The following is a 20070-nucleotide window of genomic DNA, read 5'->3' as shown; positions in this document are numbered from 1 at the left end:
ATCAAACATAATGTTTTAACATTAGAAGGTGACATGAGTGACAATAACAGGATAGCATGAATAATTAGGTTCGTCTTATAAGTTTAGCAAAATTAAGTTCAACATGACAACAAAAAAAAACAAACAAAACAAGTGAATTAATGCAATTTAAGTCAAATTAGATAAATGCCCTAGCATAAAAAAAAAAAAACCACCATGCCTATTCAATGCCTAAAGGCTTTTTAGTCATTTAATTCGGCATTGTGGTAAATATCATAAATGCGTTTCTTTAATATTCCTTCTCAAAATCTTGAGTTGCCATTAGAACATGCTCAAACATTAATAGTTTCAATAATAAAAAACCCATTCACTATTTTATACACATATCCAAAATGCCTCATTTTGCTATTATTTCCTTTATCTTTGCTTTTCGATCTTCCTTTCCATCTTATTCTCAATCATCTTCATTTCTTCATCTTAATCTTGCTAATCTCAAATCCATGTTTCCATTGTATTGTATGTAAAAGATTTATTCCTTGGTCTTCTTACTTTTCTTGATGGCTAATGTTAGGGAACCCCTCCTTATTATTTTATCTTTGTTTATGGATGAACTTTTTGCATCAGTGTTAACATTAGGGGTTTCATGAGTACATGTATATAAAATGAATATGCCATTGAGAAAATTATTAGCAATATGGTCATATGTTATTGGGATATGGTCAATCTCCTCATCTGATGGGGTCTCAACATTATCCATTAATGTGCAACAAGTGGTGGTAGTATCCAAATATATGCTATATAACTCTTGTAAGCATGAACAACCATTTTTCTTTAGTTGCTTATATTTTTTCATGAGGTATACTTGATATTAGCATCCTAGTAAATTAAAACCCCTAAAATAAGAAAGTTCCATACACTTTTACAAGCACTTTGTTTCTTTACAATTGGATCTATGGTCCTTATGTGATTGATAATTTTTTTGATAATCAAGTAATCATTTAATGCTTTCTTAAAATGATGGATCTTGCTCTTAAATTGGTCATGAGTGTATGACTTGTTATGTCTTTTGTTGAACTTTAACATTATATTTTTCCATATTTCAATATTAAAAGTTAATGTTTGTTTATTATGTGCTTTCACCTACTCAATCATCCAAGTGGCTGATTCATTTACTACATCCTCTTTTTACGTATTTTTGTAAATCATCACGTATGTGAAATGAATAAAATACATTCAGATACATCACATCATCATAACAAAAGTAAGAGACAATTCTAACAAATCATAAAATATTTTTTTAGTGGCTATGCATATGTATCTATTAAGCAAAGATAATTATGCATTATAATTTCATAGTTATTCTAACTCTATAACACAAATAGGTACATCAACTCTTTGGTATTCAACATCTATTAGTTATCATTTGTTTATATAAATGCATACAATTGTCATATCATAATTTATTTATAGAAATATCTCATAATAACCATCAAATGGTTATAGCAAAGAAAACTAAATTTCAATAAACAAATATTGATTGTAAAACACTTGATTATGATTTATTTTGTACTGGTAATCGAGATAAATTTATAAGTCAAGAGGACACAAAATGAGAAAAAAAAATAGTCAATTAGACAAATAAAAAAATCAAAATAAAAGCTTCAATGTATTTTAATGAAGCATAATTAAGATAGTTTTAAGGAAAACAACAAACTATTGCCTCTATATAACCCACCACTCTCTCTTAGGAATGGCAACGGGGCGGATTCAGGGTAGGGATTACATTTCCCATACATGACCCCTATTTCCAAATCATCCCCCATCCTCGTCTCTGATCCCCATCAAGGAAAGTAATGTTCCTCCATCCCCAACTCTGGCGAGTAAGAGACCCAGATCCCCGATTGCTTTTGACAATATTACATGAAGAATTTATTTTTTTTGCTCTATTTTATAGGGTAGCTCTAAATTTATGTTCATCCCAATTTTCTTGCGCATGGAAAAAAAATATTGAATCCAAAGAACTTTCAATAAGTTTTTTTAGTAAAAATAAATTTTCATTAGAAAAGAAAAAAAATGATACAAATGCAAACAAACTAAAGCATCACAATCAACCCAATTACAAGACCTTACTTCATTTCTTAAAGGCCAAACTGCCAAGCTGATTGCTTCAGCATCCCTCATTTTAATGAAGGATTTTGACATTTTCATTATATTTCCATTAAGCCTTGTTACTCTTTCCCATTGAACCTTGTCAATCTGTCATTGATATTTTGAATCTAAAACAATAGAGTATTAAACCTGTAAATGTTATTAGATAAATGCAATCCATTATTTAACTAGTTTGGCATCTTTCACAAATTGACTAAGTCAATTAACAAATGAAGTTCAAAAAATTTGAAATTCTAATTTCTGAATGAGACTACATGGTTACAACACATGCTTGAATCAGTGAAGGGATTGCATATATGTAATCTATTAACATACTTGAATCAATAAAAACAACTGACTAAAAGGGAGTAAGTCAGCAAAATAACATTAAAATTACACTTTTTTCCAAAATTCAACACCCCCAAGTAAAATGTACTAAATTAAAAAATAGTTTAACTTCAAAACAACCCATTCACGGTTTATCATGGCATCATTAAATATTTAAGAACTCTAACTTGGTTGACTTGTTGTCAAGACATTTTCTTGCAAAAATTAAATTAATCATCAATTACCAATATAAATAAGAATCACAAAATTCATGAACATCAATAATCAAATTAAGAAGCATATTTATTACCTCATAAACATTAGAATCATAGTCAATTATGCAGTAATATGCATCTGTAACTTTCAAATAAACACCTAAAAAGAAAAGACAATAAAATAAAATTAAAGACATCAAATTAGATATATATCAAAGAAAATTAATAATTTTTAATATTAATTACAATACATTATACTTGTTTCAATAACCAATTTTGAACACACATTAAGGCTTTAAAATTTCAACATGAAGTCTATAACGATGTGGACTCACCAATTTACCATTGGTACTGAAAGTAGATTTAGAAACCAAAATTGAAATGAGAATAGCTAAAATGTCCTTAACAATCTTTTGTAATGTTGTATACTTGATTCCATTAGATTCCCACCAAGCCAATATATCAAAAATTGGATTTCTTAGCAAAACTTTCTCCTCCAAGTAATAATCCAACTTAGACTTTATCGTCATATCATCAAAATCATCAATAAATGAATCATACCCACAAATAAAATTGGAATCTATAGAATTATTCATTGTTGAACAATGGAATTGAGATGAAGGAATTCTCTTTTGTTGATGAGTATTGTTACTAGAATTATATATTAATTGATATTTATGGAGTAAATCACAATAAAATCTTTGAATTCTCATAATTTCATCTAAAATAAAACTTCCATAAAGTTTAGCATAGAGATTCTTTAATACTTTCAATTTGAACCTTGGATCCAAAACAAATGCTACAACCATTACTCTATTATAATACACCAGTACTTGTCACACTTAACTAACATACTGATGCCATTGTTCTAATAATCTCATTAGAACATGAGAGCAACTGAGATAATGAAAGTTTAATTTCATAAATCAATGGAAATGACTTGTTTGTCGTTGGATATATTTAGTCCTAGAAAATATTTTAGCCACATTATAACATTCTTACACACTCTCACCAGGTTTTACAATCAATAATCAATTTTTTTGAACTTTATATTTGTAATTAACGTGTTGCTTTTCTAAAAGCTTGCTCTCTTTTGGGTGATACTACCTAAAAAACCACTATATTTTTAACTCTTTCTACATCTTCTACAATGATCCCCAAACCATCTTGGACAATTAAGTTGAGAATATGAGCACAACACCGCATATGAAATAATTTTTCATATAACATAAATCCACTAATATTAAGCTTATTCAAGATAACCTCAACGATGAAATCATTAATAGAGCAATTATCAAGTATCATTGTTGATAATTTCTTATCAATAATCCAATCCATCATGCAATCCACTAAAATGTTAGAAAGTGCTTCCAAAGTGTGTAGACAAGGCACATAAACAAACATAAAAATGCAACATTAATTTAGTAGTAAGAACAAGTGTCAAATATTTGTTTCAAAATTAAATTAGTTTGTTTGTAATAAACTAGTAATACAAAAAGAACTTTGATAATGTACTAAAAAAATTAAAATTTAAAGTAACATGTTAAAAACTAAATACCTCATAATATGAGTTTTCATCTCCCAACTATCACCAATGAAATGCATCATGATAGCCATAAAGCCCTTCTCTTTTGATTTCTAGTCGTCCACATATTAATAGTTATTGCAACCTTAGTAGGATTCTTTTTCAACAAGTGCAATGTTTTTTATTTCTCATTGTCCTATATTAAAGATGTCACTTTTGATAGTATTCTTAAAAAGAACCTTAAATAGAGGTTAAAAACCAATTGTATATTTCTTAAATCCACAATGTTCAACCATTGAAAATGGGTATTCATATAAAATTATCATGGTGGTTAGGTATTTCCTTGAAGCATCTTGATCAAAATGATAATTATTAATACACACTTTTCCAACAGTCATTCTTAGTTCTTTTACTAGAATTTGTTGCCTTATATCTTCATAACACATTCTTAGACAAATCTTATAATGGTCATGCAAATGAGTTAATTTTCTTTTTACACATTAGCATCAGGGGTTTGATTAGGTAAGTTCGAATCATCAACTAAAATTTTATTAAATTTTGAGTGAAAATTTTAATGAGTGACTCATTTGGAGAACCAATTGGAGTTATTGAAGCTGGAGCTTGTGAGTGTTTAAGTTCAACCCCAATTAGAGATTGATTGCTACCAATAGGTGTCATTAATTTAGAACTTTCATATTTATTTTCATTTTTTTAAAATTGGAGATGAAAGTTAGAAAGCAAAAAAATCCCATCAATTATAAATCTAAAAATAAAAAAAATAACATTAAACATGAATTAAATAATAAGTATATCTGTATATGGTGACCTTTGATTGATGAATATCACTACTAACTTATATCAAATACAAAAAACATAAACCCAATGTTTTAAGTGAATTCGATCAAACCATTAATTAAAGTACAGTGAGGTTAATCAATGTGAATTTTTAAAATATGATAAAACTAAAAATTAGAATGTCATAAAGTCTCTATTAGTAGTTGCTTTTCAATTTAGTCATTATTCAAATTATAGAAACAATACAATAAAACTAAAATTTTGATAAAATAACATATGGTAACTGGGATAGGAAAATCTGAAGAATTTTTTCGTAGCTATCTCTTTGCATTAATCAATAAATCATAAATCAGTCTATACATACCAAGTTGCAACTTGTGAGTTTTATAGGAACTTACAAAGTTTCTATTTGAAAGTAGATTCAAATCTGTTTGAGAGAGAGACTTTAAACTTACAACTTGCGAGTTGCAAAATTTCAGATCTATAACATCTATTTGATATTTCAAAAATCAGAAATCGGACTTGTGAGAGGACCATTGCGGGCTTGTGGCGTTGCCTCACTTGAACAAGAGAGAGAGAGAGAGAGAGGGAGAGAGAGAGTACCGACAACGACTACTAATTACTGAAGATGATAGACAATGAACAAAATAAGAAGAGTAGGGTTTTGAATTTCATCCACCACCACAAGTTCTTTTCTCTGTTCTTTCTTCTTTGTCTGTTGAGTTATTGAGTTAATTAGTTTATGTCAGTCAGTAGAAGAGAGTCAATAGATTCTCGAGAGTTTTAATTTTCTATCTTTTACTCTTTTTGAGTTTTTGTTATTTGTGTAATTGCATTTAGTTAATTGTTATTTGTTAATCAAATAATATATATATATATATATATTAATCGGGGGCGGGGTGGGGCGAGGATTTCATTCCCCATCCCTGTCCTCAAACCCAACTAGGGATTTAGTTTATCCAAGGTTTTAAATTTTGCAATGTATCGGTCGATACACATTCTTTTGGAAGAGTTTCGGTACACGGAACATGTATAATTAGATGATTTCATATTTTTTCATCCATATTGGCCTCGAAACGTTCTGATACGCATTATGTATCAACCGAATTTAATTTTCCTTTCCTTTTTAAATTTAAATTTAATTAATTTATTCTCTCTCTCATTAATATTGATTTTAATTAAGCCTTCAAGTTTGAGACTTCACTAAATGCTAATATTATTTAATTAAATGTTCGTTTGAGTTACTTTTAATTACGGCATTTAATATGTCATTAAATGTTATTTAAGTCAAATATCTTGTTAAAAATCAAAGGTAACAAGTTTCAAACCCAAGTTATTGGCTTACAACAATAATTAATTAACATTTATTCCAACCTCAATTGCTTAATAAAACAACATGCTTTTTTACACTTAAGGTAATCTTTCATGCCTTGGTGGATGTTTCCCAACAAATTCTAAAATTTGATTATTAATATTTATATAATAATAAGTTGAGTACAAATTATATTTATTTATTAAAAATTAAGGTATATATTAACTTGTATACATAGTAAATATTATCTAAATCTATATATATAATAAATATTAACTAATAAATGACTGCAGAAAAATATTAGTACATATGCACAAATATACATTTTAGTTTTATTATTTTTCAACGGTTACTAATTATATCCCGATACTTTATGTAAATCATTAAAGAATGATTTTTATGTTTAAATAAATTAGTTATAATCATATAAAACTCATTTTTATTGTTGTTCATATTTTTTAAGGACCTTTATTTTATTTTATTTTCTAGTGTATTCATACGTATTTTGATTTTTCATCCGTATCTATGTGTTTCCAAAGCATATATCGATACGTCTCTTAAAATTACCTTTCCGATACAACTTGCATTTCCAATACTTTGTACCTTGGTTTTAGCCACATCCCCGACCTCAACCCCGACCCTGCCAAAGCACTCCCCATACCCGATCCCATCGGGTCGGGGAGGCTGGATACCTATTGGGGATAGGGAAAATTGCCATCCCTACTCTCTCTCTCTCTCTATCATTCTCCTTCTTTCTCATTGTTAATGATAAAATTGTCTTATTTAAATCATATTTCTCCCCCTTCTCTACCCTCTCTCCCTCTCTCACGATTAATGGTAAAAAAGCTATTCTTTAATTAGATTTCTCTTTGGTCACCATTCAAAAAGTGTGATAAAGCAACTAAACGAGTGCAAGCCTTGTATAATATAAGGGAACATGCTAATAGAGCACCTACATGCTACTATACTTTTCATAACCAATTGAAAACTACAAGATTCACAATCTTTTTACTAGAAAAAAGAAAAAAAAACTTATATCAAAATAAATGGAAATGATTATCAATTTTTGAAGATTTAGGATGTTCTTACAAGGTAAGATTGATAAATAAATCATTATCGGTTACTAATTCAAAAAATTGTTTAGGTGCATGGAATTATCATGTTGCAATGGATTTATGTTGTTTTGGTTCATTATGAATGAATCATTTTATGGAGTCTATTAGATTAATTCTATCTATTCCTTGGTAGGGGGAACTAGAAATTTTATAAGTGGAATGTGGTAATGCCTCTTAAAAAATTGGATGGGGGTTTGATGCTACACTATCATGTTTGATAGTGCTACAATCAAACCATTATGGGGATAGGTTGTTGGAGGGTGGTTTCCTTGGATTTGTTTAGTATGGGTGGGAATTTTCACCGAACCCACTGAATCCACCCAAGCCACCCATTTACTTGACGGGTTGTGTGGTCAACTCATCATCCAATCCGCCCATTTAAGTGGGTTGGGTTGGATTGAGTTGTGGATAACCATTGGGTTAACCATTACAGACATAAGTATTAATTCCTTAGCCTTTTGTTTAATTTTCTTTATTTGAATTAAATAATTTATAATTAATGCATTAATTTTCAATTAATGCAAAATAATTACGGGCGGAATGATTTGGTTTCTTCATGCTTTGCCCGGCCTGGACTGCCCAGTCTGGCCCAAATCTGGATCGACCCGATTTACTTATGATGACCCACTTCAGTCCCAAACCCGTGTACAACCTAATATGGCCGATCCAAATCAATCCACCATTGACTAAACCAGTCCGGTCCGGTCTGACCAGATCGATCCAGATCTAAATGGTTCAAACACCCTCGATGTGATTAGCTTGAAGATAATCTAATTAGATAGTTTAAATTGGTCTGACCGGTTTGAACCTAAGTGTTTCGGTCAAACCCGAAATTTGAACATAATCAAATGGCTTCTCTGCTTGTGTAAAAATAACATGCATGTAATGTGATTTAAGTCTACACCACTTATGTAAATAGTAATTATTATTACCACCAAGCTATGACCAACTTATTTATTAATAGAGATTTAGATTGTTTTTTTAAATCTATAAATATAAGATTAATCGGTTTGGACATATTAGATTGAATTAAAGCGGGTTTGGGTTGAACCCAATTGAGTCATTAATGGGTTGGCAGGTTATATGGATTGGGTTGAAGCTCAACACAAAGCAAACCCAACCCAACCCGCCTAATTACCACCGCTGCTACTTCCTAGTAGCCAAATTATGTTGGTTGTGATTTTAAAGCCCATAATAATTTCCTAATCATGCGTGGTAGGAATTACATTCTTGATCATAGCATTTCTTGTATATTCCCTCGTAACTTGGTAACCTTGATTGTTATTTGTGGTTCTTGATAGGGCATTTAGTTCAATCAAAATAGAGGTTCATCTTGTATATTCCCTAGTAATTTGTGCTTTTGATCTTTAAAAGCTTATCCAAACTCAAAAGGAAATAAGATGATTTGCTTCATGGACCAAAGGTGGAGAAAAATCTATTAACGAATATATATGTGTTTGTTTGTATATTTTTTGGTAGATATATATATTTGTTTGTTAAGACATTTTTTAGCATTCTTACCAAAAATGGACATATTTTTAGCTTGCATCCCTGTATCTTTGATTCTTTCTTTGTAGGGCATCTTAAATTTCAGGGAGTTCTATCAATTTATGACACCATTTTTGTTTTTATGAATTTTCATTTTTTTAGATTAATTTTCACCATCATTTCCTATCTTATCATAGTAAGTACTTCAAAACCCATCCTTATTGCAATAAAAAAGAAAAGAAAAAAAAAATGTTACCAACACAAAGGTAAATGAATAAATAATACCACTAACCCCACTCCTTGTTGCGGGTGAGTTTAAATAACACTGCATTTTTTATTTTTTAAAATAAAAAATCATAAAATTTAGAGGGATTTGAGCAAAAAAGGAAGGAAGAGGGAGATAATTTGACCAAGAAATTTCATTGGCTCAAGAGTAGAAATGCAATTATGTAAAGAGCAAAATTTTATATTTTATATTATTTTATTTGTATTTATACTATATAAATTTGCATTTATACTCATTCCAAACAGAGCCTTAAAATACAAATACAAATATGTAAATTACAAAACCTTATACAAATATAAAATTGCATTTGAAATACACATTGCCCGATTGCTACATGCCTCTACTATCAGATAGCGATTCTGGTATAACAAAAATAATGATATCAACTTATTCAGTTAGGGTCTACACGTCACAACTCACACGATAAACCCAAGGTCCATACCCATGATGGTCATATAATTCGAGAGACGGCTCATAACTCTGATAAAACATAAAGGTATAACAGAATTTTGTTTTGTATTCTTTTATAAACACCTCGTACACCATTAATCTAGAACATTATATCATTTTAAGTGGACCCATGCAAATTATTCTAGTCTTGTGGTTTAAAATAAATTTGTAAGGGATACGGGAAAATAATTTGTACCATTAGCATTTCTCAAGGAAGGAAAGAAGAAAAAGAAAAAGAAAGCAAGCTGGCAGTTCGACGACAGTGTTGTTTCTCTGGTGGAATCCTCTTCTCTTACCGTTTAGCTTAAGCACGAAGGCTGTTTCTGCTGGAGTAGAGCATCTTGAATTTGTGATGGATTTGAGGGAGCTATGGGCAATCTTTGGTCCCGGCTTCGCCGGTGCAGTCTTCGGTGCCGGCTGGTGGTTTTGGGTTGACGCCGTCGTCTGCAGTTCCGTCAAGGTCTCCTTCGTCCATTATCTCCCAGGTTTTTACCCCCCCCCCCCCCCCCCCCTTTTTTTTTTTCTTTTGTATCCATCTTCTACTCTCACCTTTGATCCCTATTCAGATGGTGATTACATTTCTGGTATTCATTTTTGTTTGTCCTCTGGCAGGGATCTTTGCATCGTTAGCCGCTTTGATGTTCAACTGCGTCAGAAGAGATGACATTGATTACTCTCCATACGAAGAGGGAGAGTGGAGGTCAGTTGTTTATTTCTTCTATTCACATATAGTGTTCTTATTTATTTGTAAATTTTATCGTCTAAACTTCAATTTTCCCTTTTTTCATTATATATTAGAATTATTGATCTCTGATGCTTCTGCGCTTTTTTGTGTGTTTGGTTTTTGCTAAAAACGAACATCAACCAGTTCAGTTCATCAGGATCACATTGTTTTAGTCCACTGTGTATACTGTGGTAGGATATATTTGGGATTTAGTAGTCAAGTGGTGCATGCGATATGATAGCTCAGATTCGATTCTGCTTGGCAGGTAAAAGTTGATAGTTTTTAACTCGGAAGACAAAAGAACACGTTTAATCATCATTATTATTCTATAATCAAATATATCAACCATACCTGATTGTGTAGATCCGAATGCCATTGTTTTAGCTGTTACTGGTTAGAACTTCGATCATCCAGTCTCTCTCTAATCAGAGTGTGCTGATCTTCTTGAGTTATCAGGCAACTGTAATGGATCCTCAAGAGCCTTACGATGGGGTTTATACAACCTGAAACTCAGAGTTGACCAGGAATCCTAATATCAAATCAAATGGCTAGGATTAGTTGTCCTTATCCATACTGTCCTCTCACATCTAAACTTTCCCACATCAGATCCTTATTAGAATTAAAGTTTCATACATCAGTTATCAGTTCATCTAGAATCCTGGAAAGGTATCTGGGTGAAAATCATTAAGTTGCCACTTTTTTCTAGGATTGGTGAAATTTTTGCAATTTAAGAAAGTCGGCCTTGGTTTATATATTCTATGAAATTCCTTATGTAGGCTTGGCATGAAGAACTGTAAGTGGTGACTACTCTAGTAGTTTCTTGTCTGCAAAGTGGAAATTGAGGTGTGTGGACCCATAGACAGGCCATGAGGGCGACAGGATGCATTGCTAGGGAGATCAAAGCAACATGTTCTTGGGTTAGAAGATCTTCAAATGGTTATGCCCTGAGGGCAATAGGATGCATTGCTAGGGAGATCGAAACAACATTTTATTGGGTTAGAAGATCTTCAAATGGCTTAACAAATTTGTTAGCCAAGCAAGGGGTAACTAGAAATAAGTGTTTGGGGCTGTAATGTAGTAATCCCTTTGGGGCCAGACTATGTTAGTTTGGTTGTTATCTTTCTATAAGTTTTAATGAGATCTAATGTTATGGATTAAAAAAAAAAATGATTCATATAGACAGCCACAAAAAGGTTGAGGTTAAAACTGAATTGAGTTGAGAAAGTGATTACAAGTGGGAGAAAGAAGACCTATTTGGATGGAGTTAAGAAGGTTTTTGAAGTGATTTGATGTCATGTGGAACCTAGATAAACCTTTATCTAGGATGAATTTTTACTTGCAAGCTTTGCAGGCCTTACTCCTGTGGTCCAACTTGGAAGTTGGAAGACACTAAGAACTAGGAAAAGAATATTAGTAATAGCTTTCCTTTTGACCATTCTCTGACTGGCATAGGAATTTGGACCTGTTGCAAGTTTGGCTGTGTCTCTTGTGCTTCCTTCATTTGTGCACTTTTCTCCAATCCTAATCCTCCTCCTATTTATGGTCATGGCTGTGTGAAGCAGACAGTCCCACCCTAGACCCTAGTTTAAGACTTTTGTTCTTTTTTGATAAATGATGAAATTTTATTAAATCATAAAAGGTTTGAGAATGAAAGCTCACACGAGTTGCAGCCTCCCCCACAAATTACAAGGAAATTACTTACAACACAGATCACAATTGAGCCCAGAATAGGTCTTCCCTATTTGCCCCTTGCTTGGCTAACACATTTGCCAAAGCATTTCCTGATCTTCCCACCCACTGTATAGAAGTAGACATATTCCTCATCAGCCATTTGAACTACTTGATTTCATTTTTGTAGCACCAAGCAGCGTTCTGGGGGTTATTCAGCCAGTTCACCACTACTTTAGAGTCCTTTTCAATAATCAAATAATCCACCTCCATCTGGTTTGCGAAAAGAACCCCTTGTATAGCGGCTAGTAATTCTGCCCTAATAGAATCTCCATGTCCCAGAGGACCTGAGTACAGCAAGACTGCCTCTCCATTCTGATTTCTCAACACTCCCCCCATTCCAGAAGGTCCTGGATTGCCTAGGCTGCTCCCATCAAAGTTCAGTTTCACAGATCCTGCAGACGGGGGAATCCACCTCATAGCTACCCAGATCTTAGTGGAGGAACAGCTTGCTACTGTATGCTCCCATCAAAGTTCAGTTTCACAGATCCTGCAAGCAGGGGAATCCACCTCATAGCTACCCTGATCGTAGTGGAGGAACAGCTTGCCACTGTCATCCAGTTTCTCCAAAGATCACTAAAGGAGAATTGCTGAAGGAGCTCCATGGTTTTTAGCCATTGTATTGCCCTATTCAGAACACAATCCTTCAAATCAAGGCTGTTCCTCTCCTTTTCTTGGAATATTCTTGCATTTCTTTCCTCCCATAAGGTGCAAAGCAAAGCTGCCTGAGCACATCTCCACATGACTCTTCCTCTTTTTTTGGGTCAAGAGAAGGTAGAGTGGTCAAAATCATGCATACATCTGCTGGTAGTTTCCAGCTACACCCAAACAATGAAAGGAGCCAAACCCATAACTCTTCTGAGAATGGATAGGAAATCAATAAGTGATAGCAATCCTCCCCATGAGCTCTACAGAGAACGCACCAGTTGGGAGCAATACACAAGAGATGTCTTCTCTTTTGTAGGTAATCTAAAGCATTTAATTTCCCAAGGTACACTTCCCAACAAAAGGCCATGATCTTTGGGGGAATTGGCCTACACCAAACTTCCTTGAAAGGGAACAACTGATAACTAAGAGAAAGGTAAAGAGACTTGAAATAAGAGGTGCAAGTGAAGGTCCCTTTGGGCCTCAGAACCCACACCCTCTTATTTGACTCCGTTGGGTCCAAACAGACCTGACTGAGGAGGGAGAGAAAATCAGTCAAAGAATCAACTTCATTATCCCTTAACCCTCTACGAAAGCCAAAATCCCAATTCAAAGCCAAAGGAGTTCCTGATGTTGAAACAAATTTTGAGACCCATTTTTATAAAGAGAGAGAGAGTATAACAAGGGGAAAAGGTCTTTTAAGGGGTTATTTCCCACCCAAACATCCTCCCAAAATCGGACAGTTTCCAGAATAGACCTCATACCTAACATACCTGAAATTGAGGAAGAGTGTTATGAATGGCCTTCCAAGGTGCTGCCGAATTAGCCTGTCTTGATACACTAGCGTCCCATCCATCCTCTGAACTACTGCGGATGCTTGCAATCACCTCATGCCATAACCTCTCTTTCTCCAAAGGCCAACACCAAAGCCATTTCCCTAGCAAAATGCTAAAATTTTTTAACCACCCTTGCTATGTCCAATCCACCCTCCTCTTTACTTTCTGCACACAACTTCTCACCTAACCAAGTGATCCTTTTTTGTCTTGTCCTGGTTCCCATAGGAAATCCTCTCATTAATTTCTCCAACTTCTTTGCTTCCCTAGGTGGTATCCTAAACACAAACAAGAAGTGGGTAAGTTCGCCAAAGTAGCCATTATTAACGTGATCCTACCTCCTAGGGAGATGTAGTTCTTCTTCCATGAGGCTAGTCTCTTCTCAAACTTTTCCACCACCAAGTCCAAAAGCTACTCTCCCTAGGGTTTGCCCCTAACAGAAGCCCTAAGTAGGACATAGGCCAAGAAGAGATAGAGGGTCTCCTTGTCTTATTCCCCTTAAAGCTAGAAAGAAGTCCACCATAGTTCCATTTACTAGCACAGAGTAGTGGCAGTTCCTGACACATCCCATGACCCACTTGCACCATCTTCCCCCAAACCCGAAATTTACCATCACTTCCTTCAAAAAAGCTCAATCAACCAAGTCAGGTCTTTTCTAAGTCCAACTTATAGACCACTCCCTTCTTCCTACCCTTCTTAAAATTCTCCACACTTTCATTTGCAATGAGAATCTGATCGGTTATTTGCCTCCCTTTCACAAAGGCTCCTTGGTTTGGTGCAATAATGGTAGGCAGTACTAGCTTTAGTCTAAGAGACAACACCTTTGCAATTACCTTATACAAACCATTAACCAAGCTGATAAAGGTTTGAAATCGTTTTGGTGTAAGGCATCCTTCTTCTTTGGAGCCAAAGCAATGAAGGTGGAGTTCAACCCAGGATTAATCACTCCCCTCCTATAAAACTCATCAAACACTAGCATTAAATCTTTTTCCAATATTTCCCATCAATCCTAATAGAAGGCCATTGTAAATCCATCTGGGCCCAGAGCTTTTGTTCTCTCCATGGAGAAAACAACTTCCTTTATCTCCTCCACTTCAATCCTCCTTTCCATCTTTTCTCTGTTCTCAACCCCAATACTTGGCAAATCCAAACCTTCCAGCCAAACCCTCTCACCTAATGGTCTCCTAAAGATGGACTTAAAGTGATCTATAAATGCCATTGCTATCTCCTTCGGGTGAGTGAGGACTGAGCCCTCAACTTCCAATCTAGAAATGGAATTCTTCCTCCTCCTCCCATTTTCTACTGCATGAAAAAAGACATGTATTTCTGTCTCCCTCCTTCAACCATTTACAACGAGATTTTTGTCTCCAACTACTCTCCTCCTTAAGTACACAATCCTCTAGCTGCCTCCTTGGTCTCCCTCGTTGTACCTTGTCTTCTTCTGCAAAATCTCCTCATTCTTTTATTTAATCCATCAATGTACTCTTTCTTTTCTCAATTCTACCAAACTCCAAGAGATTCCATTTTTGATCTTTGCTTTCAAGAATTGGAGCCTTTTGTGAAACCTCATATGGTCATACCTTCCCATTCCATTGAAGGGTGACATTGTTCCCACCATTCTCTAACTTTCTTTGTGAACTCCAGGTGATGTAGCCACATGTTTTCAAATCTGAATGGGGTAGGCTCATCTCTTCCCCTTTCCTCCTTGCAGTTCACAATGGGCCAATGATTAGAAGTAACTCAATAAGCCTTGGGGGTGCTCTAGAGGATAAATTTCCCCAATGTAATTCTCAATCTGTGGAGAAAAGAAACCTGTCCAATTTGGAACAAAGTGGGTTCGACTGAAGATTAGACCAGGTGAAAGTCATATGGGATAAAGGAATTTCCTCAAGTTCAAAGGCATCCACAAATAGGTTGAAATTCCTCATACTTGTAGTAACACTTTGATTGGGATTGTTAGTCTCTATAAATCTAATCACATTGAAGTCCCCCCCCCAGACCATGCTCCATCCCACAAGCCCCTAATATCACTCAATTCCTCCCATAACTCCATCCTTTCCCTATATTTGTTTGGTCCATATACATTCGTTAGCACCCATTCAAACCCATCCTCCACTTGCTTAAATTTCAGAGAAACTGTGTATTTACCTATTAATTCCTCCATCCCCATCAACATATCCTCCTTCCACAATGTCAAAATCCCTCTAGAGGATCCCCAAGATGGAGCAGCCACCCAGCTAATCAACCTTGTCCTCCATACACTTCTTGTCCATCTGCTATCAAATTTCATTCTCTTGGATTCCTGAATAAGCACTACATCCGGATTGAATTTCCTACTCACTGCTTTAATTGTAGCTCTCTTCCTTGGCACTCCCCAATCCCCTCACATTCTAGCTAAGTATCCTCATGAAATCTCTTTTTTCTGCTCTCTTCCTATTCCCCCCTTCACTTTAACCCTTTTCTTCTCTCACCCTTGACACTAAATTGCCTATCTCCTTCTACATCCCTTTTCAGTCCCTCAACCTCACTTAGCTTTCTTTTCTTGGTCTTACTCCCCTCCTTTTTCTTTTGCAAGAATGCTTTTAGGTCATTCGGGTTCTTTAGTTTACATCCCAATTTACCTACAAATTTTGTAACAGAATCCTCCCTTCTGGACTCCTCTAAATTTTGTAACAGAATCCCAATCTATGCAAGTTGGGAATGTGTGACATTTACTCCCAACTTGAGGGGGAGTGTTGAAGATTAATCAGTTTTATGATGTTTTATGTTAGTTGTTAGATAGGAGGTGGGGACCACAGTAGTTATGCGAATCCAAATTTTATTATGTTTTTGAGTCTTTTATATGCTGTTTTATGTTTTGCTGCCCTATAGGGGCATAGTTGTCTTTGTACTGTTCTTATATTTTTTAGTATAAATAATAAGTGAAGGGGGGCGGCCAGATTATTGCTCTCTTTTCTTTTCAAGGTCTCTTCTTCTCTTCTTCTCCTTCTCTCTTCCTCTCTCTTCAAGAAACTACTTTTCTTTCATATTTTTTAGTTCAGCAGATTTCTACTTGTTTTGTGTAAGTCTGCTGAAACCATGTCCATCTCCTTTAGCCAGAGTTAGCAGCTCTCTACCTTAGTTCTCAGACGAAGGGTCGCTCTTGCTGGAACCCTAGTCTGTGCAGGGCTTTAGATGGGTGAGATCTGGTTCGAAGCAGGTCCAACAGGCTCTGGTTAAGTGGAAGAACCATCCAGTTGAGGATGCAACATGGGAGGACATCTCAAGACTGCTGTTACAATTCCCTAACTTCAACCTTGAGGACAAGAGGTTGATTCTGAAGTGGGTGGGGTTGATAGGATCCTGGACCAGCACAACAGTATGCAGACAACGACTAAAGCCCAGGCTCAACACTCTCCAAATCTGATCAGTGAAGGCAGTAGCTCAGGAAGAGTATCTTGTGTAGTTCAGCCCATCAAGTTCGTCTACACCAGGAAGCCACATCACCATAACTAACTCAACAGTCCCATGTGCAGGGAGGCAGCTTGACAGTAGCCTATTTTGATTGAATATAAATAGCACGAGAAAGCCCTATAAGTGCATGAAAAATATCTGAATTACTTTTCTTCTTCAACCTCTCTTCTCTTCTCCTTTTTTTCACTTCAGGAGGAAGAGCTCCCTTGAAGAAGCTCATTAGAAGTGTTCTTATCAGACACACTAGGAATTTCAGGCTCTCTAAGGTTCTTCTTGAAACCTAAGTTCCAGTGCAGCCTTGAAGGGTGAGAGTGCTGGCCAATAAATCAGACACCAGTCTACCCTTGAGACTGGAAAGCAAAGAGTGAGGGAAAGCTCTTAACCAAAGGGATATGCCCAATTCAAATATCCTCCCAAAACCTAATTTTTTGACCTGAAGCCAAATCATACCTGACATAGTTGAGGAAAGTAGGAAGAATCTCATAAATGGCCTCCAAGGGGTGGCTAAGTAGCTCTACATAGAAAACCAACATGCATCCATTGCTTGACATCCCATGAATACTTGCAACAACTTTATGCGATAACCTCACATTTTCTTTGGGAAACCTCCATAGCCATTTGCTAAGCAAAGCCAAAATTTTCATCTTGACATTACTAATCCCCAAACCTCCTTCTGCCTTTAATTTCACCACCTTCTCCCATCTTACCAAATGATCTTTCTTTCTTTCTTTCCCCCCAATTCCCAAAGAAAATCTCTTGTGATTTTTTCAAATTTCCTCGGTACCTCTTGGGGCATCCCAAAACTTGACACGTGGTTGATTTAGGGTTGTCACCTAGGGGTGTTAAAGTCTTTTTTTTATTCAAATAATTTGCAATAAGTGGGCTAGCTACTCTACTAGCCAAATCATTAAAATTATAAAAAGTATCCTGTATGGGAGTTCTCCCTCTTAAGTGGGGAGTTCTCTCTCTTTAAGTGGGAGGGACAGGTGTCCTTCACCTAGGAAGAGGGGGTAGTTACATAACCACCCCACTCCCTATTTAAGCTCCTTAAGGGGAAGCTAGATACACACAGAGAGACTCTTCGGAGAAAATTTTCACAAGAGATTCTTAAGAAAAGCAAAGATAAGGAGAGAAGAAAAGAGAAGTTCTCTAGGGAAGGCAAGGAAGGAAAAATCTCACTAATACAGGTAGAGAAAAGGAAAGTCCTCTCTGTGAATACTTCCTATTTATGTCTTCTGCTATGTATCCTTCTTTCTCTCCCTTTTGTTATTACTTTTGAGAAAGGAAAAAGAGGGAAATAAACCATCTACAACCAGGTGCCTTTACTTGGTTGATTATGGTCCCTCTTTCAAGACAAAGTTAGGGATTAAACCATCTACAGTCTAATTCTCGAAGATTGATTATGGTTCTCTTCAAATGAAAATGAAGAGTAAGGGGGAATGAACCATTTACAACCAAGTGCCTTTACTTGGTTGATTATGGTCCCTCTTTCAAGACAAAGTTAGGGAGTAAACCATCTACAGTCTAAATCTCAAAGGCTGATTATGGTTCCCTTCAAATGAAAATGAAGAATGGAGGGATGAAAATCATCTACAATCAAATATTCAATTTGATCGACTATGGTTCCCTTTTTGTATGCAAAATTCCAAGGAGTAAGGCTGTCTACAATCAGAATTTCATCTGATTGACTACAACTTATTATGAAGAAAGGAGTGAGAAGGAAATTTTCTTTGTATTAAAGAAAAGATAAATGTATTGCTGTATAGTTTCTCAATTGTATTTTCTTCTCTTTCTTCTCATTCTTGTACACCTGATGTAAAAGAAAAGCAAATGAAATGTTCTTTTTTAAGTATCCTATTGTTCTTTTCTTTTGTTCTATGCGTTCATTTCTCCAAGTCAGAATCAAAAGGTGTTCTCTACTTTCTTGTTGGGATGTAATTAAGGGAAACAATCCGTATGATTCCTTGAATGGGCCTTACCCAAAATAATAAAAACTCAATCACTTGATTGAGTGAATTATGTTGCATGAGAATTTATTAAAATTTTCACACCAACATAATTTTGGCATGCTCGGTGGGACCCATTTTCCTTTTCATCTTTGACTTAAAGTATAGAACAAAAGAGAAAAAAAAAAGAATGTATAAGTCTTATATCAATATTATCTACTTACAGGAAGAAATATCTCAGACATGGCACCTAAAGTGGTTGTCTACTACCACAAATTGACTGCTACGGAGAAGGAAAAGACGGGAGGCTCTAAGAAGCCTTCCTACAAGGCAACATTTACTGTGGACGTGAATCCTCTTGCTGTTGTTACTATGTCTTCTGTCACCAAGGTGGAGAAAAAAATCAAGGAGAAAAAAAGGAAGGTCACTAAGACCTCTCCTATCAGGAAAAGTCTACATGTTCAAGCCATGTTCAACTCTGCCAGGAAGGAAGGTTTCAAGCCACCAAGGGCAAATTCCTCCAAAAAGATTGCTTCGTCAATCTTGAATATCACAAAATCAATGGTGACTTCCCCAAAGAAGTCCACTAAAGCAAGGGGTAAGGTTATTTACCCTAGCCAAATCATGATAGGAACCATTCCAGTGAATCTTTCGATTCCTCCTACAACATGAGTCATGATTGTGACTATTTCTGAAGAGAAATCTACTCTTCAAACCTTCAATGAGGCTATAGGAGAAAAGGAAATAGATGTTCCTTCTTCTACACAAGTGAAGCCCCATGTAATTAAACTCGGAAATTCAAGTGGAAAAGTTTCTTCCTCTTGTGGAAAAAAATTATTTGTAATCAGAAGCCTTCAACTAGAATTGAAGGATCTTCAAAACAATCCCCAATTCCTGTTCGTAAGCCTAGATCCAAGAGGCCTCCAAAAGCTAAAAAGCTACAAAGTAGCACTCCCATTTCCCTTGCTGATTTTGCTGTGGAAAAATCAAAGAAGCAAAATCATACATGGAAGCTAGAAAATGGGCTTTTATTTCTGGATACATGTTTGCTAAACAAGCAAATTTTTACTTTGCACCAGGGGCATATACCATGCCCAATGA

General features: G+C 35.2%; 1 protein-coding gene across 2 annotated transcripts in view; it reads left to right on the top strand.

The window, feature by feature from the left end:
• Nucleotides 1-9832: 9832 nt before the first annotated feature.
• LOC148852297 (uncharacterized) overlaps nucleotides 9833-20070 on the top strand; it is a 40550-nt gene continuing 30312 nt past the window's right edge. For both annotated transcript variants that reach the window (XM_088944778.1, XM_088944779.1), the window contains exons 1-2: nucleotides 9833-10125; nucleotides 10253-10340. In XM_088944778.1, the coding sequence (XP_088800904.1) occupies nucleotides 9993-10125; nucleotides 10253-10340 (221 nt within the window). In that variant the 5' untranslated portion in view covers nucleotides 9833-9992. The remainder of the gene's footprint in view (nucleotides 10126-10252; nucleotides 10341-20070) is intronic.

The sequence above is a fragment of the Nelumbo lutea genome, chromosome 5 (genome assembly GCF_056320005.1).
Source record: "Nelumbo lutea isolate HS-2025 chromosome 5, American lotus-T2T, whole genome shotgun sequence".
NCBI classification, from domain to species: domain Eukaryota; kingdom Viridiplantae; phylum Streptophyta; class Magnoliopsida; order Proteales; family Nelumbonaceae; genus Nelumbo; species Nelumbo lutea.
Note: the sequence above shows the minus strand (reverse complement) of the source record. Positions and strands in the feature narration are given on the sequence as shown.